Below are 27,163 nucleotides of genomic sequence, written 5' to 3'. Positions count from 1 at the left end.
CCTTCGGGGGGTGGGGCAGGGCGCGGAGACGCTCCTGGCTGAGAAGAAGATGAACCTACAGCGCCCGTTTCTCTGACAGTCACCTGCCCGGACCCAAGGGGATGCTGATGCGCTTACTCGAGGGAATCCACGCCGCCCGCCAGCATGTGCAGGTGGTTCAGCGTTGTGATGGAGGTGGTCAGGTGGCGTTTGGCGTGATCCAACTGCTTAATGTCTCGGGTGATTTCTTTCACCTAAATAGGGAGAAACCACAGGAGAAAAAGGAGGAAGAGTAAGAAAGACAGAAACCCATCTGCTACAAGTGGCCTCCCAAGAAAATAACACAAATGAAGTTAGGACGAAAACACCTCGGGTCCGTCCTTGGAGAAAACACAGGTGTTCTCCCAATACATGATTCAAAATAATTTCCAATCAGCCTGTTTAAATTAAATTTGGCACGTCTTCCGCAGACTTTAGCCTGGGTTACTCAACCCTCGGTTGTGAGAATGAAATGAAATTTATGCTCCATCCCAAATGGAGCAACCCAAATAGCAGCTTAGTACGGAGCACAGGTGTCTAGGAGCCCGGCAGGTGTTAGCTCCTCCTGAACAAGATCAGGGAAGGGGGCCTTGGGCACCAGGGCTCCTCGGTTCAGGACAAAAGGGATAACTGAGAGGTCCTCGATCAAGGAACTAGGGTTTGCTGCCCCGCCTCCAGCAAAGAGAGCATTTCTCTCAAATCTCCAGTGGACTAAAATGTAACCCCTGCAATGTAAGCTTAACACACAATGTTAAGAGAGGAGAGGCACAGGTTCTAGAAGGTATCCATAAAATTCTGATGGTGCTGACCCAGGGGGTTCAAGAGAAAGAAACTCCATAGCTGTGAATGTAAGTCTATTTCGGTCATTGGAAAAGCACCTTCAGGGCCGAGGTGCTCTCCAGCTTCACCAGCACCTAGGCGGACCCTGTCCCTAAGCAGCCCAAGTCCACACTGACCATGAGACCTGAGGAGCAACGCGGTTTCCCAGGGTCTCTGACACCCGGAAGGAAGAGGGGGCTATGGATACCACGTGCAAGCACTCTGGGCACTGGAAACATAGATCTCCCATTAAAAGTCGTAAGTTAAGGTCATGTGACCTGATTTTTTAGCATTTGATCATCCTGGATGAAGTCATAAAAAGTTCATGACCTGCACAGTTCAGCTTCACACCTACAAACACCTGCAGACTTGACCTGAATCTTAGCAGACAAAGCCTCTTTCACGGGGACTCGCCCCATGAAGCCTGCTCTCTCTATAACCTTCAGGCCACCAAACTGTAAATATTGTGGGGGCAGGGGTAAGAACCTACCACAATTTTAACTGAATCTGGGGAAAGTTTTGATATAAAAAACTAAATACAGGAGTTTGGTCAACACTGAAGTCATTATTCCCTTTCCCACCAAAAAAATCCCTGCGCCCCTCCCTGGCCCTTGGCTGCAGTGCTGACACCGGGGCCTTCAACTACGGTGTTAAAAGTCAGTGTCATCTGTACTCGTCTGCACCTGCACTATCAGTCAGCCACTCAATCCTGCATAGTCCTCCTCTGCCTCATCTCAAGAATCTGTCCCTCTCCGCCCCTCCTTCGGGCCCCTCCTTGCTCTGCAAGGGGGCTGACTGGTGTTCTACTCCCAGCCCCCCACCCCTCCCCATCATACTGCCCCCGCGTCTCCAGACTCAACTGAACTTCCTGTCGTTCCCCAAACAAAACCTTTAGCGGCAGCTCGTGCCCGGGGTACAGTCACATGAGACCCGTCTGCGAAACAGAACAGGGTAGTTCATTTACCTTGACTGTTACCCCTCGGCAGCCAAACAAGGACAGAACCACACACGGCAGACGGTTCTCGGGCTGAATGCCAGCTCTTCCCCTCCCCAACTCCGTGTCCCAGACCAAGCTGCTTAGCTTCGCCGAGACTCAGTTTCGTTGCCAATAAAAAGGGCAATCACAAAAATAATGATGAGGACGCATCTGAGACTGCTGGGAGGCCTACGCCAGCTCGTTTGCAAAAAAGAAAGGGCGTGGCGCTCGGCAGAGTGACACACTCCACAAACATCCGTTCTCTCCACCTGCCTCCCCTTCCCTGTGGCAAAGCCTATCTGGGAAGCCGACTACTTTCAAATAAAACGTCAGATGGCATGAGGAGCAGTCTACTCAAGCTGTAACTGCATCCGCCCTTGGCTGGAAGAAGACCCACAGTCCAGACTGGCAGATGGGAACCATGAGGATAAGCATGAGCAGGAACTGCTAGCAAAAGTCACCTCTGAGGAGTTCCCGTCATGGCGCAGCGGTTAACAAATCCGACGAGGAACCATGAGGTTGCGGGTTTGATCCCTGCCCTTGCTCGGTGGGTTAAGGATCCGGCGTTGCTGTGAGCTGTGGTGTAGGTCGCAGATGTGGCTTGGATCCCACGTTGCTGTGGCTCTGGCGTAGGCTTGCGTCAACAACTCCGATTCGACTCCTAGCCTGAGAACCTCCATATACCGCAGGAGCAGCCCTAGTAAAGGCAAAAAGACAAAAAAAAAAAAAAAAAAAAAGTCACCTCTGACTGCGTCACCTGACAACCAAGGGTGGTGCTGAGAGTGGGGCAGCCCTGCAGAAAGGACCCCAAAGCCCTCTCTGAATGACATACAACCTCCTCTCAAAGTCTACTTAATTCTGCCATGAAGAACAAATACCAGGTTTTTGTCTTTTGATGAAAGAATTCTCTTCCTTTGACCCTAGGTTGGCAGTGAAGTCCTAACACTGCCTGCCTGGGAGTCAGAGTGGGAAAAGCTAAAGATTAGGACACAATGACGGAGCCAGTGCCAACCTGCGTGCCAGGCATCATCGCCCCGAATCCCCGCAACCCCATGACATATGCATGACTATCACCCCCACTTCAAAGGGTGGAAGCTGCGGTGGAGCTGGGAAGTCTTTGGTTGAAAGTCCGAGGGGAGTGAGAGGAGGGGCTGGATGGGAAGGCAGGTGGCCTGACTTGAGGCCATGCTGTTCGCTGATGACATCAAACTGCCCAGCCTGTGCCCCTGCTTCCCGCATTCTGCACTCTGCCCCATCTCGTCAGACGGCCACTGAAGAGAACCGAAGGATCCAAAGGAGCATGACCTCAGATTTGATCTCGTGTGGATTATAATCAAATGTAGACAGAGAAGCCAATGAGGGTTGGGAGTTTTTGTAACCGGAACAAATGGGAGATGGATGACATTAACAATGGCTTTCATTTGGGAGTTCCCTTGTGGCCCAGTGGGTTAAGGATCTGGCATTGCCGTGAGCTGTGGTGTCAGTTGCAGACACAGCTCAGAGCCCATGTTGCTGTGGTTGTGGCGTAAGCCAGCAGCTACAGCTCCGATTTGACCCCTCGCCTGGAACCTCCATATGCCATGGGTGTGGCCCTAAAAACAAAGAAATAAATAAAGCAAAAAATAAAAAATTAAAAAAGGCTTTCATTCATCAAGCTACTAACACCAGCTCAATACTAAGCTCAGTGTTTTTTATACATTTAATTCTTACAACATCCCTTTGAGGTAGTTATTATTCTAATTTACAGTGGAAGGAACTGGAATTCAGGGATATTATGTGATGTCATCAGATCAGGGTCCAGGCGCTGGCACCTCACAGAGCCTCCCAGGGGCAGGAGCAGGTGATGCTGGCCCTGAGGGCAGCAGGGCCCTCTGAGCATGTCACCAGAGGGCTCTGTGCAGAAAGAGAGCTTCCTCAAAGCCATCAGCATGTACCACGGGCAGCATGTAGCCCACCTCCCCGATGGGATCCAGTTTCAAGCGATACCAAGTTACATACATTTTAACTGAGAAATATGTGATGTGAACAAATGCTAAAGGAGTTCCCGTCGTGGCACAGTAGTTAACGAATCCGACTAGGAACCATGAGGTTGCGGGTTCAATCCCTGCCCTTGCTCATTGGGTTAAGCATCTGGCGTTGCCAGGAGCTATGGTGTAGGTTGCAGACAAGGCCTGGATCCAGCGCTGCTGTGGCCATGGGGTGGGCTGGCGGCTACAGCTCTAACTCGACCCCTAGCCTGGGAACCTCCCTATGCCGCAGGTGCAGCCCTAAAAAAAAAAAAAAAAAAAAAAAAAAAAGTGATGCTAGAGAAAGGAATCCAAAAGGAGTAGGAGACTATTTGGGGGAAAGGGGAAGAAGTGAACTCCCCCTCTTTAAAAACAGGGCTGCAGACGGAGGGCAGCAGGGGGCGAGTCACTGAGTGTCAGGCAGCTCCCCGAGCGGATGTGGATGGGGAACACGCTCACAGGGCCGGCCCAGGAGATGTGGGCGCCACCGTTGGCAGCAAGGGGAAGAACAAGCCCAGTAATTGGTATGACTGGACCAGAAGCCAATTTCCTCTTCTGGGACAAAAGGGTCAGGAAGAAACCTCCACTCACCATTTGCTCTGATTTTTCTGCCTTATCCTTGATATCTTTGATTTTCCCAAAGAGTTGCTGAATAGCTTTCTGGGCCTCTTCGAGTGCCTAGAATAAGAGAAAGAAATGAAAAACAGGACAGCACCAGTCCCACACTGTAATCAAGTAGAGCCTCAGAAGAAAATTACTAAAGCTCTCCTGCGTCACTGCACTTGAACTGACAAGCTTATCAGACCAAAGCAGTAGAGACAGAGGGGAGGCCAGATACAGATTTGGGACACAGATTTGGATAGAGGCGAATAAATACTCAGGATCTTGCCAACTCGCATCTTCAAGTTTTAATTTCAAAACTAAACCATTTCCCCCTATCCCAGCAATTACTACACATCCTGATGACAGTGGATAAACAGGACAGGCACATCTGTGTGTGTGTGTGCACAAGTGCGCTTGTATGCGTTAACCTTCAAAGCCTGCAGGGAAGGAGGTCCCACTGTGGTGCAACAGGGTTGGCGGTGTCTTGGGAGCGCTGGGGCGCAGGTTCAATCCCCAGCCCAGCACAGTGGGTTAGCAATCTGGCATTGCTACAGGTTCAGCTTAGGTTGCAACTGTGGTTCGGATCTGATCCCTGGCCTGGGAACTCCCTATGTCCCAGAATGAACAAAAAAAAAAAAAAAAAAAAAAACCCAAACCAAAAAGAAAACAAAAAACAAAGGCTACAAGGAGACAGAAGTGGCTCTAAGTTGAGGGAAGGGGAAGCTCTCTGGATTTGGGAAGTGCCAGAAGATGGTGCTTTCAGGAAAAGAAAAAAAAAAAAAAAATTAGAGCTGGGCAAACCTTAGAGACATTCACGAGGACCCCACTCAGAAACCAGGGTAATGACGTCAGAAAGGGACACTTAAAGCTAACGACGAGCCTAATTCTTCCACTGAAATAAAAACCTACAAAGACAGATGCCACCCATTAAAAGCATTACAACCCACAGGAGCTTCTGCGGGTCTGGGGAGCAATATTCAGGGAGTTGGGAGGGTGCTCAGCCGCACATGTGTAGACATATGTGCTGGGGACAGATGCAGTGGCCAAGAGAACTCGCTTCGTTTCATCAAATGCACTTTGTTTATTTTGGATTTAAGAGTGGCCTGTCCTGGGGAGTTTCCGTCACCGTGCAGCGGAAATGAATCCGACTAGGAACCATGAGGTTGCGGGTTCGATCCCTGGCCTCGCTCAGTGGGTTAAGGATCCAATGTTGCTGTGAGCTGTGGTGTAGACAGCAGACATGGCCCGGATATGGCATTGCTGCGGCTGTGGTGTGGACTGGCAGCTACAACTCCGACCGGACTGCTAGCCTGGGAGCCTCCACATGCTGTGGGTGCGGCCCTAAAAAAGACAAAAAAGACAAAAAAAAAAAAAAAAAAAAAAAGAGTGGCCTGTCCTAACCGGGGCTCCTGAGCCTTTTATAAAAGTAATGATAAGGCCAGTGTCACCCTAGGGCTGTGAGTGGCCGTCTCTGCCCACAAAGCCTCGCTGAGAAGGACACCCTAACAGAAGAGAGAGGACAGCGAAGCTGAGATGTAGAGACAAGGGCCCTGACAGAGCTATCTGAACCTCTGCCTCAGTGGTACCCAGTGGAAGAGCTGCCTCTAGACCACAAACTAACCTCTTTTCTTTTATGCTGAAAAATATTCTTAAAAGCATGGAGCTCCCTTGTGGCAGAGTGGGTTAAGAACCCAGCATTGTCACTGCAGTGGCTTGGGTCACTGCTGTGGCTCCGGTTCAATCCCTGGCCTGGGAACTTCCACATGCTGTGGGCACAGCCAAAAAAGAAAAAAAAAAAAAGAAAAGCACAGCAAACTTAGGTCGGTTTCCTCTACAAGGAAATGAATTCCCTCCTTGTTGGAAGCAGGGACTGTAGCTCCCTGTCCTTCCCAGGTTTCCTGGGCTGCCCACCTGTGACACTGGGACTCCCTTATCCTACTCTGGAGCTCCCTCATTCTGGGTGTGGCTCAATCCCAAACCGAGCTTTCTTCTGATCGTCTTCCATCTCTGACATTTAAAGGAGTTTCACACGTGATGACAAGGATGACAAGCTCCCACGTGTGACTACGTTATGGCTTCGGAGACAAACTCCTTCGGAGAAGCTCCTCTGCCTGTTTGTCGGCAAGTCTGAAGGGACACTGTTCAAGAGCTGCTCGCACCGCCTCCTGCGACAGGCAGGGAGCGTGTGCGTGCTGTGCTGGATGGCTTCACTTCTACCTACCAAGGCTTGGGAGCAGACGACCTTTCCTGCGGGTCATTTCTGCCGCCCAGACAACACAGGTATTTTAATCATCAAAACTCTGGTCTCAGAACAACAGCTGGCACTTCTATCAGAGCCCCAAACTCATAACTTGGGGAAATGTACCTGAAGAGTGGTCAACAATCAAAAGGGGCGATGGAACGCGCTTGGGTCTCACTCGCAGCCCCGCGCGACCCCATTCCCTCCCCAGAGGAGGCCTCGCCACCCCCTGCCTTCCTCCCTCCCACTGGCCCTCCGGGAACAGCAACAGCCCGGGGCAGGGGGGGGGGGGAGTCCTCCATTTTCCAGCCAGAGGACGTCCCTGCTGTCACAAATCAGCCATACGACCTCTCTGGGGATCAGTTTTCCTGATGGCACCTACGTCGGGTGTTGTCAGGAAGATTTAATGACACAATAGGCATAAAAAGATACACAAATGTTTTAGGTCTATTTCCAGGGCTCAGCAGCAGCCTGGGTGAATGCATGTAAGGACATGGAGGTAGACACACACCCATACACTGCCCTTCCCTCTCGCGCCCCACCTCTGGGCGCACCCACAACCTGACACTCCCCCACGCCCCAGTGAATCCACCCCCTCCCCATGCACCCCCTCACTCCTCCCAGGAATTCCCTTCTAACATTTGCTTCCTCAAAATCAGGATACGAGATTTTGCTGAGCACTGCCGACTGCCACGCCGCCCAACCTAAGATCTCCTAAGATTATTACAAACCAAAGCCAGGTTCCAACAAAGTTACATGAGAAAAGGGAATGAATGATCGAATGTCCAAGGAGCACACCTTCCAAATGAAAAGCTCAACACAGATACTGGTCGTGTACAAATCTCTGTTGTCTCCCAGGACCTGGTCAGATGCTGTTTCTTCTCCATCGTTCCCCCAACGTCCCCCTCCCTCCCGACAGCATCTCCCACAAACACGCGTGCAGCGCACAGCAGAATCAATTCATCCCCTGGGTCCCCGTGGTCCTTTATGTATCCTTAACGTCTGCAATGATTTATCTGTGGGCCTGTCTTTGGGTTGGATGATGAGATCCTAGGGGGCAGGGGTCTGTCTCTTTCCTTGTGACCCCCCTGACAGGGCAGCACCCAGAACGACATGGTAGGTGCTCAGTTTTAAAACCAGTCCATCCTGGCGCACACACACACATCTCTGCTCTCGGGGAGAGTCGGGCAACACATTAGCCACAGGAGTCACGGCTGTGCCAGCATTTTAACTGCAGCTCTTCTTTAGCCAGCATATTTCAAGTTTTGCAATCCTCACATACTGAAAAAAATACTGGGTTTTTAACCCAGAAAAAAAGATTTTAAGTTGCCATGCCATCGCATTTCATAAAGCTGTTGCCAGGGTAGTAAAGTATTGCAAATGACTGCCCCCTGTGTGTGTGCGTGTATTTTTTTTTTTTCCAGATGAACTCGCCTACCCTCAGAAGCCTTCCACACATTCCCTCCCCTCTGTATTTAAGAACGCTACTTTTCAATGCGTATCTATTAATAAAGTATATTTTTAGATTATTTCAGATATTTCAGTTTTTTTAAACATTAGATTCCAATTTTTCCTTTTGAGATGATTAAAAAAATCTTTTTTTTTTCTTTTGGCCATGTTCCTCAGGAACTAGAACTAATTTTAATATCCACTTTATTCAATCAACAAATATTACACTGGGGATACAGGGATTAAGAAAAAACATAATTCCTGGAGTTCCCATCATGGCTCAGCATAACGAACCCAACTAGCATCCATGAGGACATGGGTTCCATCCCTGGCCTCTCTCAGTGAGTTAAGGATCCGGCACTGCCGTGAGCTGTGGTGCAGGTCGCAGACACAGCTCAGATCCCGAGTTGCTGTGGCTGTGGTGTAGGCCGAGGCTGTAGCCCCAGTTGGACCCCTAGCCTGGGAACCTCCATGGGCCACAGGTGCGGCCCTAAAAAGACAAACAAACAAAAGACAGATTTCCTGCTCTCAAGAGGCTTATACTCTAGTAAAGCAAAGAGGCTAATAAGGATATTGAGGCACAAAAAAGATACACACAGAGAGTTGAGGGAGCTGAGAGAGACCATCACCAATACTGGCTCGTTTGTTTGTTTGGCAGGAAGAAGGAGAAGGAAGGGAGGCCCAAGAAGCCTCCTAAAGGTCACAACTTCACAACTGACTACTTAGGGCAGAGTCTTTTTCAACAGCAGCAGTAAGAGCAGCAGGTCCTAATAATGTTCTCGGGCTGTTTGCTGTGTGAGTGTCAGCTCCACACAGGGCTGTGGGTGTCCTCGAGAGTGTGGACAAGGACATGGATGGTTCTTATACCCGCTGTGGCTCAGGCAAGCATCCACTCCGGCTGACAGAACACAGGGCCAGTTTGTGCCTGGTGTCTCATGTAATTACCAATGGCTCCTTCTCACTCTCAAAATCATATGGTCACCTCGACGACAGCATCTAACAAAAGCTGGAACATGGTTGGAACTCAACCAGTACTCGACAATGGATTAAAAATCTTGTGGGGCACGTCTCAGAGGAGCAGCCGTGCTGAGACCCCTGCTCGGAATGAGGCGGACAGACGCCCACAGCGTCCCTCACTTCAGCCACAACTGTAAGCAGTGGTTCTAAAACGCAGCATCGCATTTGCTGTAACTGTTATTATCTATTAGGCTAAGGTGGAGTCTAAAGCCCACGATGCTGCCAGGGGCGAGTAAATTGTAAACCCAACTGGAACCTTCTAAAACACACTGAGTCATAGTGTGAAAAAAGCACCACAGATGCAACTGCCTGCTGGCAACTGCCCACCAGAAAAGACTGACCTGGAGTTCCTGTTGTGATGTAGTGGAAACAAATCTGACTAGTATCCACGAGGACGCAGGTTCGATCCTTGGCCTCGCTCAGTGGGTTAAGGATCCAGTGTTGCTGCGAGCTATGGTGTACGTTGCAGACACAGCTCAGATCTGGCATTGTGGCTGTGGTATATGTAGACTGGTGGCTACAGCTCCAATTTGACCTCTAGCCTGGGAACTTCCATATGTGGTGGGTGTGGCCCTAAAAAGCAAAGGGAAAAAAAAAAAAAAAAAAAAGACTGACCTTTTAGGGCAGCACAGCTTACATGAAATTCTGTGATTCTGTGGGTCATGTCATGTCATAATGATGCACTGATGGGACTGGAGGCACCAGCTTCTAGCCAAACAGCCTAAGACATACGACATTCACAGCTAAGAAAGGCAAAAACAGAGTTCCCATTGCGGCACAACAGGATTGGTGGCATCTCTGCGGTTCTAGGACGCAGGTTCGATCCCCTGCCTGGCACAGCGGGTTAAAGGATCTGGCACTGCTACAGCTGAGGCATAGGTCGCAAATGTGGCTCGGATCTGATCCCTAGCCAGGGAACTCCATCTGCCATGGGGGAGCCAAAAACGAAGAAAAGAGGAAAGCAAAAAGGGCCAGGTTCTGTACGTAGACCTAAGGTCTGAAGAAGTTTCCACGATTCTTGGAGAAAGGGTTTCTATCCCTATTTCTCTCTTATTTTTCAACCTGGCATCCTACCAGAATTGTCTCTGCTCAAGGTACCACTTTTTTCCTTCCAGGGAACAAGTAAGACTCACACAATCTTACATTTCACAGTCTTCAAGAAAGATAAACTGTCTGCCAGATTTTTTTTTCCCCAGGCTGGGAAACTTTCGCTTGTTATAACAATGTACCGAAGTCGAGGAAATTTAATATAATTCATTTTCCAGAGTCGAAAAGGTTCTTCTGAGGCATTCACTCCATCAAGTAGGCCCGTTCTCAACACATACCCTGATAGCTGACATCTAATCTCTAATAACCAATCACACGGGAGGAGAAGTGTTTTGTAACTGGAAACATCCTAAGACTTACGAATGGTTAAGATTTTATTTTTAAATAATACCCAAATACTTTTACCACCTAGCTAATCAGAAAACGTGCTTAAAGAAAGATTCTGGCACTGTCCCTAGACACTGTTTAAAATAAAATGTGGCTACTTTTCCATCCGGGGCGGTATGTGGATTAAAAACAGTACTAATCACTCAAAAATGTCTGCTTCCAATCCGCCCTGCCTGGAATCTGTGAACTGAGGGCTGGAGCGTGGCTGCAGCCCGCATCCGAGGCAGTGACTGCAGTCTCCCCTTAGCGACTCAAATTCTGCCGGTGGCGGGGGAGGCAAGGCGACCCGCTGAGCTGGCCTAGAAGATTCAGCAGAGCCAATGATGTGCTCTCTGTGTTTCTGCGCATCAACTGTCATCGTTATTCCTCACCTTCCTTTCCTTCTGAAGAAGACCCTGGACGGGCTACCAAAGCCACTCTGGGTCGTGTGCACGGAAGATAACCTGCATGGAACCTGGCATAGACCCCACCACTTTCTTCTTTTGTCCCCCTCTCTGTTGTCTGCCACCTGTGTAGACAGAGTGGATCTGAGCCAGTGGAAACGCCTTGAGAAATTAACATGCCTTTTGGCTCGTAGGCACAGCTAATTTTGCAGTTTCCTCTATCTGCGAATTCTATTGCCTTTATCCTGTGAGTCCACAGGCCGCCTTTAAGACATTTAAAATGGAGATCCCATCTGCTGCCACCCAGGAAGGAGGAAAAGGCTGCTCACTTTCAGAAGAACTGACATGGCTTTATGTTCTTTGAGAAAAGTAAGGTGCTAACAGTCAAGATTACTGGGAAGAAAACACTGTTTTCCACTTATTTTCTGTTGTCCAACTTCATATTTGCCTACTGGTTTGGAAAAGCAATGGGTTGTATTAGTGAAAAGCAGACGGGGGTCTGAATGCCAGCCTCGCCACTTCCTGTGTGATCTCCGTCAAGCAGCCACCTAACCTCTAGGAGGCACAGGCTCACCATTTCTAGAAGAGGAACAAGAGTCCCAACCCAAAGACTTGTTGTTGGGAAAGAAAACAGGGCTTTGCAGCGAACACCCTGGGAACTGTTTACTCAGTGCTCGTCCTTCCTCCGGGGAGCCTTCCTCTCCCTCACTGAGGTCTAACAGGTCTGCTGTCCCAGAGGCCCAAGCTGGGTTACCTAGAGCTTTTCTGTGACTTTTCCAGAATGAATCAGGAGAGACAGTTCATCTCTCTCCGGGTGGTGGCAGCCCCAGGAGGTGAGATTAGGTCAGACAGCAGCTGGTCTCCAGGGAGAGACGATGAAGCCAACACCAGGAGAGAGGCAGGTACAGAAAGATCCAGAGCTCTGTTCCAGGGCTGGCTCCTGTTGTTGCAGAAGCCCGGCAGCAACACGACCCTTTCACGGACTGTTCAACCTCTCCTTCAAAACAAGACAACAGCCTTCCAGATAATTTCCCTTTGGCCTAAGCCAGCCTGACCAGGGACTTTTGTCTCTGCCTTCTGCAGCTGAGAGAACCCTGATGGGAGACTCAGCTCACAGAAGGGGCCACGCAGGGGTGATGACTGACAGTACCCCCAGATCGCCCGGATGGCCCGGGGTATTTCAGATGAGACTGTTTCTCTACGAAACAAAGGCTGTGGACCCTTATTTTAGAGCTTTGCTAGTAGGCTGGGTAGGTTCAACATCCGCAGGCAGACACGAAGAATGGCTCATGGACCGGGGGTGGAGGTGGAACGGTCTGTTTGAATGATGCTGAAAATGAGCCATTCTCCGGAAGGGAAAAAAGTTTCAATCTTTGTTCATCCTGTTAATACAGAGTGAGGGCCCACTACATGTAGTAAGCTAGATACCGAGAGAAAAAGATCACTAGGTGGGGGCACATCTTTAACGAGCTTGTGAGGGATAGATAAGAAACAAATAACTAGAAGATGAGGGTGATAGAAAGAGGTATGAATGCCAGAATCATCTGGAAAGTAAGGGACTCCACAAAAACACTGCTAAGGGCCACAAATGATGAGCCCTAAACAGAGGGCCCTGTGACATCCACTAAAGGCAGACCCCTAGCGGTAAGCAACCTCTATTTATGGACCGTCCCTTCTTTTGATACTGCTGGCCAGCCTGGCACCACTGAGAGCTGTTGCTATGGAAACAAAGCATCCTCAGCTGGAGCAGAGGCACTTCAAGAAGACTCAGCAATAATAACAATGCAGCTCACTGCCCATGACGGCGCCAAACAGCAGCAGAGGCTACAGGAATCGCATGGCCATGGATGGCTGCGTGTGGACAGCACCACGCTTGTCTGTGTCCTCCAACACACCAGGTACCTTCCAGGCCTGGCAGCCCCAGTCAAATGCCAGATGGGCAGCAATCAGATGCGAAGCCTTGGTGCTAATACGAATTCCTCCAGAGCCCATTCAGAAACCCTGAGCATAAAGGAGCTTTATTTAAAGCACAGATTTCTTTCCAAGTTTGTGAACCAAAAGAATGCAAAGGGCAAAAGGAGTCATTTTCACCTTATTTGTTAAAATGCTCTGTTCCACCTAAGTTACTTAAATTTATGATTTCTGCAAACCACATCCACTGAAAACATGAACCCCAAAGTTCGTTTTTATTATTTTTTGGAAACAAGCCAGAAGTTCAAATCTTAAGACAGGACTGGGACACAAATTCAGCAGCACCCAAACAAGACTAAAAAATTACATTTTAAAGTTCTGCTTATATTCCTTACCACCCTTGACTTAAAATCTGTTCGCCCTGAAAGAGTGGGGGGGGGTGCATCTGCACACATCCTCCTCTGAAGGAGCAAAGGAGCAGAGCCCCCCACCCCCAGGAGGGGTGCATTTAAAGCGACAACTCCAAATGCAGCTGGAGAAGCAAAAGGTTCAAGCCAAAGTCTCGGCTGTTTCTGCTGAATGAACAGTACAGAAATTCAATACTTCAGAAGATGGGGCACCTTTAAAGAAACAATCTGCCCAAGTTTAGCAAAGCACAACTGCCCACAAAGAGCTAGGGCTTCCCAGTTGCCAAGTTAAATCAGAATCTCCCCCATTTTACTATTATTTCTAATTTTAGTCCCTTAGTAACTCTCCTCGATGTTACAGGTCTTCATCCAGGTCTGCACTTAGCTCATCTGCAGAGAGACCTTCTGCAGCAAAGCCCTTTAGGCCACGCCCCCCATTGGGTTTCACCTGGATGGCTTTTCCTGTTTCACGTCCCTCCAGGACTTGGTCCCAAGCCTTCAGGACCACAGGTGAGTGGTGAACACCCAGTTTTCTCCTTCCCTCAAACCAGTTTCTTCTTCGCGCTGAGAGGGCAGCTCTTAATGAGGCCACGGTCACTGTCACTGTTTGGATTCCCTTATGAGCCAGTTAACTTTTAAGGTTCTGCTATGGAAAAAATGTGGCTCCCAAATCTGCTTTTTTTCCCCCTTTTTAGGGCCCCACCTGTGGCATATGGAAGTTGCCAGGCTAGGGGCTGAATGGGAGCTACAGCTGCCAGCCTACACCACCGCCACAGCAATGCAGGATCTGAGCCACATCTGCGACCCACACCACAGCTCACGGGAACACTAGATCCCACTGAGCGAGGCCAGGGATCGTTCCTAATGGGATTGTTTCCACTGCGCCACGACGGGAACTCCAAAACTTTGTCACTATTTATGTATTTATTTATTTATTTTGTCTTTTGTCTTTTTAGGGCCGCATCAGCAGCATATGGAGGTTCCCAGGCTAGGGGTCGAATCGGAGCTGCAGCTGCCAGCCTATACCACAGCCACAGTAACGCCAGGTCCAAGCCGCAACTGCGATCTACACCACAGCTCACAGCAACACCCGTTCCTTAACCCACTGAGTGAGGCCAGGGATAGAACCTGCAACCTCATGGTTCCTAGTGGGATTTTTTTCTACTGCGCCACGACAGGAACTCCAAAAGTTTGTCACTATTTAAAACGGGAATGTGGAGTACCCAGGTATGGCCAGATTGGAAAATTTGGACCCATGATTAACTCATTGAGTGTGATTTTGGGCATTCTGAGCCTGTTCCTACATCTGTCAAATGGAGAGAATAGTATCTGTATGGCCTAATTAACATCTTTGCGAGAATGAAGTAATCGATGCAACAACCTTTTGCAAAATATAAGATAAACATGTTTATACTGTAACAAAACATTAGCATTACAGATCAAGACAAACGACTCAAAACGTACCTTCTGACTAAGTGACTCAAAACGTGCCCCTGCTTATAGTGAATCCATCAAGAAAGACACATTACTCTCCCAGAAGTTCATTCATCTTTCTAGAGCTCTGGATAACTACACGGCTGACAAGAGAGCTGGAACTAGACCATAAGATGCTCACCTAGAAACCCAACTCTCCAAGGATCAGACTCTCCAAGTATTCGATGAAAAAGCAAGTGTGGCACTTGGCCTAGCATGAGTGATATTATTGTACGGATAACCGTGGGCCATTTGTCCCTGCTGTTCTCGTGTGACTGAGAATAAGAAAAGGTCAGAAGTATGACAAGAAGACAAGGGGGAGTCACCAGGTCGGAGACGGGGGGAGAAAGCCCTCCTTTCATCTCTTCTGTTTTATGAAAGACAATATCTGGGCCATCAAATGTACCCGTCACTAAGGAGTATATCTCTAGAAGGCTCGTCCTGCTTCTAGCTGGTGGCCACTATGACAGCAGCTCTGTGCCGTTTGCCCAATGTGCAAATTCTAGGTACCACATACTTTGTAAACACACAGCATCCGTTCAGAGAGTCCACAGTGTAACATGGGAGTAAAAACCAGAAATCCTGGCGTGTGATCCAATGCTACAGGAATGACGATAGGTGTCTTGTACGTGTCAGAGCTTTGGTCTAGACGCCTACAGCACACCAAACCCAAACAGACTCAAAAGGCATTATCTCGGGTTTGGCAAGACTAATCTTCCAGAGGAGACCTCAGAGTCCAAATTAGAATGAGGGAAACTTTATAGCTACATTACAGAGTCCTGAAAATAGGGATTTATGAATGGAAATGTTGACAGAACCACCACCGCACTGAATTCATGCTGCTCTAAATTGTGCATTTCCATCGATGAAAGAAGGAAAGGAAAAAGGAGGTCAAGTTCTTACACAAAGACAGAGTTTCAAATTCCCATCCATTGTCCAAACACACTTGAATGACTTTTCATGTCAGGGATCTAAGACCCAGAACGCTCCGCCGTGTGGTGCCCGGCAGCTACCACTGCCATTCTTCTCATGTGCAAGCTCCGACTAAGGATGGAATTTTCCTTCCATCACGAACGACTGGCAGTCGAGAGCAGGAGTAACGTGGGTAATGCCAGAGCAGTTACAGTAGTGATGAAGGGCATTTTCCTCTGTAGACCCAGAGACTCTAGTTTAAACCTGTGCCTGCCCTCAGCATGGAAACGAGCAGATGGCACAAGTTATGCCTGACCTTCTTTCTTGGCTCCTCGAGAATGCCAATTTATACGGGGAGAGCGCGGAAGAATAATAAACTTCAGTGTTCCTTCCTGGCAACACTATTTTCCTAAAACCATTTTCAATAACCTCGTTGCACACAAATGGGACCTGGTGTGTTCCTAAGGTCAGGAAGGAAACAGTCCAATAGGCCAACTTCTGGACGTGCTACTGAAAGAAATCACCACGTAGTTTCCTTGTTTTCTGTTTTTTGTTTTGAGAGGCAGCATCATCATTATTAGGTACTAAAACACAAAAACTTAAGACTATAGCTCAAGACTACTGCTAATCTGAAACATATCATCTGCATGGATTAAATGAAGACAAAACAGGAACATGGCTTGTCTACAGGAAAAATACATTAGAGTTCTGAACAATACGGAAAAAAATGTTTCCAAAGAGAGTAAATACTGAAATGACTAAAAATTACCATACAATCCAACAATCCCATATCTAGGTATGCACTGAAAGGAAGTGAAAGCCGGGACTCAAACGGATATTTGTATGTCAGTGTCCATCACAGCACTGTTCACATGTCCATGAACACATGAACAGATACAGAAAATATGGGACACACACACACACACACAGAAATATTATTCAGTTGTGAAAAAGGAATGAAAGTCCCAGATAAACATACAATAAAATTCAACAATACATTAAAAGGACAATATACCATGACCCAGCAGGTATTTAATGGGGGGGAGGGATTAAATACTCAAAACAAAACTAAGGTAATTATCAAAATGGAAAAACCATATGCTCACATCAGAAGATAGAAAGGCAGTTCCCACCGTGGCACAGTGGGTTAAGAACCCGACTGCAGCAGCAGGGGTCACTGCAGAGGCATGGGTTTGATCCCTGACCTGGCACAGTGGGTTAAGGTATCTGGCATTGCTATAGCTGTGGCATGAAGTCACAGCTGAGGCTCAGATTCAATCCCTGGCCTGGGAACTTACATATGGCGCAGGTATGGCCATAAAAAAGGGAAGAAAAAGATGGAACGCATGTGACAAAATTTAACATCTCTTTTCCAGCGATTAGGCTTACCAGTGAACCAATGTCATGAAGGTAAGTCCTCAATAGAGAAACTGGAAACAAAAGGCCGTCACACTTGGTGTCAGCTCTAGAAGACACAGGTGTTTGTTTTGTTTGCTGCAGGCTCCCCAGGCCTAGAACACAACCCAGCAGGGAGAAAGCACTGACAGCAAATGAATGAACAAATAGAGTGATTAGAGTCGCTGTCACTCAAATCAAAGCCAAATTGCAGAGTTCCAGTCATGGCTCAGTGGTTAACGAATCCGACTAGGAACCATGAGGTTATGGGTTCGATCCTTGGCCTTGCTCAGTGAGTTAAGGATCTGGCGTTGCCGTGAGCTGTGGTATAGGTCGCAGATGTGGCTTGGATCACGAGTTGCTGTGGCTCTGGTGTAGGCCGGTAGCTACAGCTCCAATTCGACCCCTAGCCTGGGAACCTCCATATGCCATGGGAGCGGCCTTAGAAAAGGCAAAAAGACAAAAAAGCAATCAAACAAACAAAAAAACCCCAAACTGCCTGCATGTCTACTTAGTGGACACCGAAATGTTAGTCAGAAAGAGCACTTCTAAAGTTTTTTATCTTAGGGTCCCTTCATACTCTTGGAAATTACTGAGGGCCCCCAAGAGATATTATTTGTGAGGGTTATAGCTATTGACACATACCATATTGGAAAATGAAACTGAAATGTTTAAAAAAAATTTATCTCTTAACTTATGTTAAAGTAACATGTAAGTCCATTACATGTGAGCATAAACCACATATTTTTATGAAAAATAACTATATCTCCCTCAACTAGGGAGATTCTGTATTGAATCTGTTATGATAATGTTGTTTCAGTTGAAAAATATGATGGAAATCTGGCCTCACACAGATTGGTAGTTATGGAAGTTCCCAGGCTAGGGGTTGAATTGGAGCTGCAGCTGCCGGCCTACACAACAGCCACAGCAATGCAGGATCTGAGCCACATCTGTGACCTACACCACAGCTCAGAGCAATGCCGGATCCTTGACCCACTAAGCGAGGCCAGGGATCGAATCTGCATCCTCCTGGAATGGGAACTCCCAGACTGGGAGTTAAAAAGAAATATTTTAACATCCTTTTTATGTACTTACTGATAATCCTTTTTGAAACTACATCAAAATTTGAAAAGTTATAGATTCTTTAAAAATTTTTTTTTAATTGAAGTTTAGGTGATTTACAGTATTATATTAGTTTCGCATGTATGATATAGTATAGGTGATTCAGAAATTTTATAGATTACACTCCATTTAAAGTTATTATAGGAGTTCCCATCATGACACAGAGAAAACGAAACTGACTAGTACCCATGAGGATGCAGGTCTGATCTCTGGCCACGCTCAGTGGGTTAAGGATCCGGCGTTGCCATGAGCTGTGGTGTAGACCAGCAGTTGTAGCTCTGATTTGACACCTAGCCTGGGAACCTCCATGTGCCAAGGGTGTGGCCCTAAAAAGACAAAAAAACAAAAACAAAAACGAACAATAAAAATAAACAAAATAGGAGTTCCCATCGCGGCGCAGTGGTTAATGAATCCGACTAGGAACCATGAGGTTGCGGGTTCGATCCCTGCCCTTGCTCAGCGGGTTAACGATCCGGCGTTGCCGTGAGCTGTGGTGTAGGTTGCAGACGCAGCTCGGATCCCACATTGCTGTGGCTCTGGCATAGGCCGGAGGCTACAGCTCCGATTTGACCCCTAGCCTGGGAACCTCCATATGCCGCGGGAGTGGCCCCAGAAATGGCAAAAAGACCAAAAAAAATAAAAAATTAAAAAATAAAAATGACAAAAATAAGGTTATTATAAAATATTGGCTATATTTCCTGTGCAGCACAATATATCCTTGTAGATTACCTGTTTTATACAAGTAGTTTATATCCCTTTAATCTCCTGTCCTTAATTTGCCCCTTCCCCTTCCCTTTTCCCACCGTATCCCGTATACCGTGAGTCTGTTTCTGTTTTGTTATAGTCATTTGTGTTTTTTTTGGATTCCACACATAAGTGGTAACATACAGTATTTACCTTTCTCCGTCTGACTTATTTCACTAAGCATAATATCCTCCAGGTCCAACCATGTTGCCACAAATGGCAAAATTTCATTCTTTTTTATGGCTGAGTAATATTCCATTTTACATTTTTTTTCACATACACACACAAACACACACCACATTTTCTTTATCCATTCATCTGAGGATAGATGCCTTAGGTTGCTTCCATATCTTGGCTATTGTAAATAATGCCGCTATGAACACTGGCGTGCATGTATCTTTCTGAGTTAGTGTTTTTATTTTCTTCAGATACACGCCGAGAAGTGGAAGTGCTGGATCACATAGTAGTTCTATTTCAAGTTTTTTGAAGAAAAGTGGTGGATTCTTAAAGACTGGCTGCAATGTACAACCTGAAATATCGTTAATGAACTTTTGCCACTAGACTATATTAAAACCCACTGGTCAGCTGTGCTCTTGCCTAGGATGCAGAAAGCTAGCAAGAGTGTTGCTCTTACATTAACAATGAGAAAAAAAATAAACAGCAAAATCCCAACTTTTCTTGAACCCATCAGAGAGCCACATATCCTGAAATCCCAGCAGAGATGGGGATACCCAAGAACTGTCTCACAAGGCAGAGCCTAAGAGGACCAGGGGACTGCTATCCATACAGACAGGAAGGAATCAACTATGATTTTCAGCAAATTGCTAAGGGGCTAGTGTGGGGCTAGCGCAATGGCACAGAGCCTCTGGGAACTAGACACGCAGTAGTTTGCACCCCTCTCAGGCTCCCTCCCAAGACCTGGACTGTGAGGAAACCCGCAGGCAGAGTGCAAGACCAGAAGCAGCCTCCCTCCGAGGCGCAGATGTGCAGCAGGGAATTAACGGGTGCTTGTGGAAAAGGCATGAAGCCCTCACACCCTCACCCTTACTCCAGCCCACCTCTCAAAAGCTTTGAACCTCTGAGAGAGGCAGCCCTGGCAAACATCTGACGTAGCTCTTAAGGACAGGACAAGAGAACAGAGCCATTCATCACTTCCGATGCAAAGATCCGCACCAGGGTAATCTGTGCTCTGGTTTTCATTCCCGGGAACAGCAGGGAGGCTTTCAGAGCAAGGAAACCTACAGGTGCTGTAAAGCAGGACAGTAGGGACAGAGAGGAGAGGATGTGATGGAAAAGCCACAGGAGCTTGAGACGTGTGTGGATGCACAGGTTCAGCAACATGGATAGTCCAGTGGGTTACTTCCGAGTCAGCAGCAGCAGAATTACTGCCATTTACTGAACACGGCGGAGCCTGACTTGGAGCTCAATATTTTAAAACAATCAACTCTCCTTCCTACCACCCTGACATAGGTATTATCATCTCCATGTCCCAGACAAAGAAACTGGGGCTCAGAGAAGTTAAGTAATTTGCACAAGGTCACACAGATAGCAGCATGAGCCAAAACTGAAATCCAAAGCTCTGGCTTTTTCATTTGACTAGGCTGCCATCTAATGTTACATTAGGGATATTGCTAATCCTTAGAGAATTCAAATAAAATGCTCAGGTCCATACAAAGAGGCCAGAGAAGAGAGCTGTTTGTATTCTTGCAGATTGACTAAAAATGAGAGACTTTCGAGGACAAGTGGCAAAAGGCTCCAATATGCAGCAGATATGTCATTCTGCCCAAAAGCTCTACAAAGGCTCATGAGCAATAAACCAGATGAAGGATGGTGGTAAGACTGAGCCTGGTCCCTGTCGCACTAGATATGGGACACTCTGAGTCCTTGTCTCAACTACAGTCAACAGTGCTTCAGAAGTAGCAGAACTGGACCCATGTACTTGGATACAGCCTGGCAAAAAAAGACAAGCCAACCGTGACCTCTGCACCAGGTGTAAGAAATCCTGGTTGGAGAATGGCAGACAGCCCCAGTCAAAACCAGGGACATGGGCCCCTGCAGAAGACTCAACTACAATCCAGCTCCAGCACTGCCCCACTGCATCACGGGCTTTCTGCATATCCCGGTCATTCTCACACCCTGGTAACTTCTGAAGTTCAGTGTTGTCAACAGACACTCTGAAAAATACAAGTCAAAAAATCTGACCCACACAAAAAAATGCCTTGGTCACTAATGGAAAAATCTGAGACTACATTTTATTTATTTATTTATTTAGGCCATGTCCACAGCATGTGGCAGTCCCTGGGCCAGGGACTGAACCCATAAGACTGCAGGGATCCCAGTCACTGCTGTGACAATGCCAGGTCCTTTAACCACTATGCCACCAGGGAACTCCTGACTCTACCCTTTAAAAAACTCAGCTTCTTTCGATTTAATATGTGTCAGCGTTCCCGTTGTGGCGCTGTGGTTAACAAATCCGACTAGGAACCATGAGGTTGCGGGTTTGATCCCTGGCCTTGCTCCGGGGGTTAAGGATCCGGCATTGCCGTGAACTGTGGTGTAGGTCGTGGATGTGGCTCGGATCCCATGTTGCTGTGGCTCTGGCCTAGGCCGGCGGCTGCAGCTCCAATTAGACCCCTAGCTTGGGAACCTCCATATGCCGAGGCAGCGGCCCTAGAAAAGACAAAAAAAAATAAAAATAAAAAAAAAGATTTAGTATGTGTCAGTAGGAGGAAGCAAATGAAAGCTGCCTTTTTTTTTTTTTCCTCCCCAAACTATTTATGGTCCCTTTACTACTAAGTGCCATTTATTTTCTTCCATGAATGGGCTTCATTTTCCTCCCAAAGAGACGGTGAAAGAATATATTTGAAATGACAGAGGGGACGAATTCAAGCCATCCTGCAGAGAGCTGACAATTATAAATGATAATCCCACTGGATGAAGATCGATGCTATGCTATGAAGTTCCACCATCTACCTAGGTCAGGGTCTTGGGGCACAGTTATTTTTGCTCTAAGGCCTAAGTAGGTGATATGCTAATTTTGAGGATGAACAATTAAGAACACCTTCTCCTTGGAAGGCAACCTGCTTTGCTGATTTAGATAATAAACCTTTACGACATCGCTATGTAAAGAGAAGAAGGCAAGGATGATAAACCTCCTTTTCTGAGGAAAATGAAGACATGGAAAAACTACAAAACATGGCCCTGGACAGATCCCGAGGACAGAAAAAAAAATCCTTTGGCCCTTTATAATAAAATGAGGATAAGAAGAAAAAAAAAATGTTTGTGAACAACATAAGCCAACATTTAAACATTGGGAGAGGCACGTAAAAATCCGGGTTTCCGGCTTCTCTTGAAAAACGGATAGATCTGGCAACTCCATGTCTGTGTTCAGACAGGACAACAGTTGGTGAGGAAAGAAGGGTGGCTGTCCCCTTTCGCCAGGGCATCCGCTTCCCTGATGGATTCACACGGAGGCATGCTGCCTGCTGAAGACGGTCAGGTCACTCTGTCTTAGCTCTGTGGACATCTGCTTGCACCTTGTGACCAGGGGTTTCAGATACTGACAGCTCAACAGAGGCCAACAGTGTGATACAGCAGCCAAAAATTTCACCCAATCCATACTAATGGAAGAAGAGGGTCTAGACCAGTGGTCCTTAACTTCTGAAGAGTCACAGAATCCTGAGGGACTCTAGAAAAATCATAGGGCTTCCTGCATTCCCAGACATATGTCTATCTAAATAGAAACTGACATTTAATTTCTGAGAGTTGAAAGACCCCCACCCCCACCCCGAACTCCCAGTTCCCAAGTTAACAAGCTCAGTCTGGCACAAGGAGGTACACTGTCTCTGGGTGTTCACACAGCCTGTCTCCTCGTGGCCAGGCGGCTTGCTGACAAACTGCAAGGCAAGGGCGATAATAAAGGGTCTGGAAATCATATCATAAAGCTGAAGAAACTAAGAATGGTCAGCCTAAGAAAAGGAGCACTCAGAAAGGAACATAATATCCATTTTTAATTTTAGAAGCTATAATAAGGAAAATGGATTAGGTTTACACTTGTCCAGCTGGCAGAACTAAGATCAATGAGAAGTTACAGTGAGGTCTATTTTACTATTTCAGCTCAGCATAACAAAGAAGTTTCTTGCGATTAAAACTGTACAAAACTGGGAGTTCCCGTCGTGGTGCAGCCGAAATGAATCCGTCTAGGAACCATGAGGTTGTGGATTAGATCCCTGGCCTCGCTTGGTGGGTTAAGGATCCGGCGCTGCCGTGAGCTGTGGTGTAGGTCACAGACACAGCTTGGATCTGCTGTGGCTGTGGCATCGGCCGGCAGCTGTAACTCCGATTCAACCTCTAGCCTGGGAACCTCCATACGCCACAGGTGTGGCCCCAGAAAGGAAAAAAAAAAAAACCCTGCACAAAACTGGTAGAGATGGTCCCGTGGCACAGCGAAGTAGTGAGCTCCCCAGTGCTGCAAGCATCTAAGCGGAAGCGGAGTAATGAAATGCCAAAGGTGTCAGAGAAAAGGATTCCTGAACCGGGTGGAAGGTTGTGCTACAGTTACCTAAAGCTTCTTCCAAAGCACAGTTTTAGTGAGCAGAGCTAAAGACGGCAACAATAATTCTCTTCCCGTCCCAAACCTCGCTCTTGCTCTGATGGAACTGCTACATTATAGCCAAGCTCCGTTCCGGAGACAGACCAAAGCCTAGCGACTGATCCCTCCTTGGCAATTCTCCGTGAGCTCACTAGGAATTGGTCAAGGTCTGGCCACTCTTGAAATTCCACATGCCAACCTTCTCTTCTTCTAACCCACTCCTCCATCCACCTCTCTTTCTTCGTACACTCAAGCTGTGCAATTTAATTCTTGGGAAGGCTCCCTAAGTCAGTTTCAAAGCCTATGGCTCCTGTACGTACTGAATTGACTCATCTTATTCACAAAGTTTCAAACATGTGGGCATTTAATTAAAGCTTTTGCCTGATGATTTCAGCAGATAAAAATGGGGCGAATTCTGTGCTGTATGACCTTCATGTGCGCATCAGAGTCTGGTTAGAAGAGGTCACAGACTGGACCACGTCAAGGTCGCCCACGCAGGAGGCGGGCAGCATGGGAAGCTCTTCCCAGTGTGCAGCAGAGCGCTGACGAGGCAGCGGCTAATTCAGAAATTTCAGGAAACTAAAGAAACTGCATCATCGAGTCTTCAATTTCTAAATCACTCCCTCTCCACAAATAATTTCTGAGTCAGAAACACCCCTTTCCAAAAAGAACTTTCCCACTCAAGAGAAGTCTTTTAAAACGCCATGAATGAGCAGTCGACTCTTGCCCCTTCTTCACACAGATTACAAAGCGTATCTTTTCTGGGCGCACACAGTCAAGGAGACGTGTATAAAAGGAAAACTTCCTTCTGTCTGTGTTACTGCTCTCCTTCTGAGTGTTCTCCAGAAGCTTCGGAAACAAGTTCTCAAAGTAAACTTTCCTCCCTTCCAGGGAAAAGGGGAACCTGGGGCCTCCTGACCCATAAAACTCGGTATTTTGGAACATCCGTAACTCTCCCCAGTCCGTGCCAGTCCAACAGTCTCTCTTCAGCAAACCACCGGCCAGCGGGGCTGGACAGCAGGCCTCTCACTCCCGGGAGTTGACCAGGATGGGACGCAAAAGCTCCCTGGAAAAAAAGCCTCTGCTTCAGCTTGCGTTACGAACTGCTGGAAAAGACAGATGGAGGGGATGACAGGAAAAGCAATTACTTCTTCTGGGCTTCCTTTCCGTCTGGAAGCTAAGGAGACGAACACAAGATTCCATCACAGACTGAAATGCGATCTAAACATTCCTGAAAATGTGGTCTTGCTCTCTGAAATACGACCTGCCTGCTGCAGCAACCCGTACGCCAGGACTTCGCGAAGGTGGAGGGGGCCGACGTCCCGCAGCCTGGCTGGTTCTGGGCCGGACTCTCCAGCGCTGCGACCGCGGTTAAAACACAAGTAAGTGAAAGATACCTCTCTACTCAGGATGACTCGACAAAAAGTCCCCACGAATCAGTCCACATTCCCGGGATCTTGACGACCTGAGACTCTCTGAAGTACTTCGCGGCTTCTAGTGAGCCTTTCTGATGACAGGCAGAAACACACTACACAGTAGTGCTACTCCTTCCCCCGGTAGTGAGTGAGGACCAGTCACACACGTCACGCTTGAAAGAACTTTAAAGGGACACACACTGGTCAAAATGACGTTCTACAGTAAAGAGCTTTTGTTTATTTACAACTAATAAATAATCTCCCACAGACCAGTCAATATAGTTGAATAAGATGTTACTGCAGGTAAACTATGTATTCTGAGAAGTTCGAAGAGGAAGAAGAGAGAGTTTTTGTTTCAAGGAGCTTAGATACCGGTCGAAGGGATGAGATGTGTGCCCAGGAAGTCACAGGAGATCACGAAGGCCACGTGAAAAGCACAAGCACCGGGCTGTGGGAGTCTGTGGGCAGGAAGAATTTCCCTCTAACTGACAGATAGTGGGATCGATCTTCTCAGGCATAAAATGAGAGGAGTGGACCAGATGGGTTCCAAGAGGACCAAATTCAGATTCCTCTGATGTATCCAGATGAGCCGAAAAGAAAATTTCACAAAACAAGTAGTATTTGAGCTGGGTAAGACTATGAAATGAAGCCACCAGAAGAGAAAGAGGAGAGAAAGCAGTTCAGGCAAAAAGAAGAATGTAAGCACAGGTCCAGACAGCAGAGGGCACGCGTGCTGAGCACTGAGCTTTCACTGCAGATGGATCCCAGCAGGAGACAAAATTGGAAAGGTGGCCACAGGCCTTGAAGACCATGCGAAGGAACTTTAAATTAGTTGACAGAGGGAGTTCCCGTTGTGGCTCAGCGGGTTAAGAACCTGACTAGTAACCATGAAGATGTGGGTTCAATCCCTGGCCTCACTCAGTGGGGTTAAGGATCCAGTGCTGCTTCAGGCTGTGGCACAGGTCACAGGGGTGGCTCGGATTCTACGTTGCTGTGGCTGTGGTGCAGGCCAGCAGCTGCAGCTCCGATGTGACCCTTAGCCTGGGAACTTCCACATGCCTCGGGCACTGCCCTAAAAAGACAAAAATAATTAAGCAGATAAAAATAAATTAAAAATTAGTAGGCAGAGGCCACTGGGGTTTCTGAAGAGGCAGATGATGTGACCAGACAGAGACAGCAAAGTTCAAAAGCAGAGTGAGGCTGGAGGGCTGGCGGGCTGTGACTCTACTGTGTCTAAGGGCTCTACTTACAGGGGCCTCACCCCAGGGAAGCCATGCTTCGAGGGAGAAACCTAAACGGACAAAAATCCGAGCAATAAGGACCAGGAAATAGGATGAGCTTTAGAAACCACTATGTCTACACGCAAACACGGGTGATGACGACGTGGAAGATGGCAGACTACTTACAAAGTGGCCGACGGAAGAGGATGAGTAAGATGGAAAAGAGTCATCAAATGGACGGAAAAGAGGGAAGTGGTTAAAACTAAAAATGTAAGAGAAAAAGAAAGAGACTCGTAACACCGGTGAGCTGCCAGAGGAAAGAGGAGTATGAGAGATCAGAGGGTTACACGCCGGACCCCCCAAATTTGGGCAGCATAATGAACAGTTGAAGAAATGGGCTGTATAAAATAAGGTTAAAGAGGACAAATAACAGAATTGAAAGGCGCACAACCAACCTCAGTTGGCGTTGAGGAGGGAGGGCCAGACACTGTCGGAGGAGGCGGCTACGCTAGGCATGCTCAGCATTTCTGTCATGAGAGCAATTCTGAAATACGATGTCTAAGCGGAAGACGAGAATCCAAACGAAAAGGAAGGTGGTTAACAGATAACATCTGGCCCCTCAATCACTGAAGAATCCCTCCTCCCCCTCCTCCTGCCTCCCGACAGCCCTCCGCAGCTAGACCCCCGGAAGAACTACACCACTTTGAAATGCACCTACCGTGACCTGCTGGGCAAACTAGGTATGAAGAAGTAGAGCTGTGTCAGGGTACTACTATTTTCTTTTTTGTTGTTGTTCAAGATAATCAACTCTATTTTCATCTTGCTTTTAAACAAATCTGATTGAGGTCAACTACACAGAAAACTTACCACTTTAACCATTTTTTTTTCTTTTGGCCATACCCATGGCATGTGGAAGTTCCTGGGCCAGGGGTCAAACCTGCACCAGTCCAGCCATCTTAACCATGTTTTATTGAGCAGTTTCACTGACACTGTTGTGCAACCATCACCGTCACCCATCCCTATAAATTC

General features: G+C 47.5%; 1 protein-coding gene across 10 annotated transcripts in view; it reads right to left on the bottom strand.

Moving 5' to 3' along the window:
* Nucleotides 1-27,163, bottom strand: part of VPS53 (VPS53 subunit of GARP complex) — a 147,274-nt gene that overhangs the window by 101,701 nt on the left and 18,410 nt on the right. For all 10 annotated transcript variants that reach the window (XR_014821526.1, XR_014821527.1, XR_014821528.1 and 7 more), the window contains exons 5-6: nt 4,411-4,497; nt 118-233 (exon numbers count right to left, since the gene is read on the bottom strand). Coding sequence is in view for 5 of the 10 variants with exons in the window: in XM_003131813.5 (XP_003131861.1) it covers nt 118-233; nt 4,411-4,497 (203 nt within the window). In the remaining 5 variants the exon portion in view is untranslated. The remainder of the gene's footprint in view (nt 1-117; nt 234-4,410; nt 4,498-27,163) is intronic.

Source organism: Sus scrofa, chromosome 12 (genome assembly GCF_054392235.1).
Source record: "Sus scrofa isolate SSC_HxYL_T2T_F1_AM1 chromosome 12, Sscrofa_HxYL_maternal_Yorkshire_Landrace_v2.0, whole genome shotgun sequence".
Classification (NCBI taxonomy): Eukaryota; Metazoa; Chordata; class Mammalia; order Artiodactyla; family Suidae; genus Sus; species Sus scrofa.
Note: the sequence above shows the minus strand (reverse complement) of the source record. Positions and strands in the feature narration are given on the sequence as shown.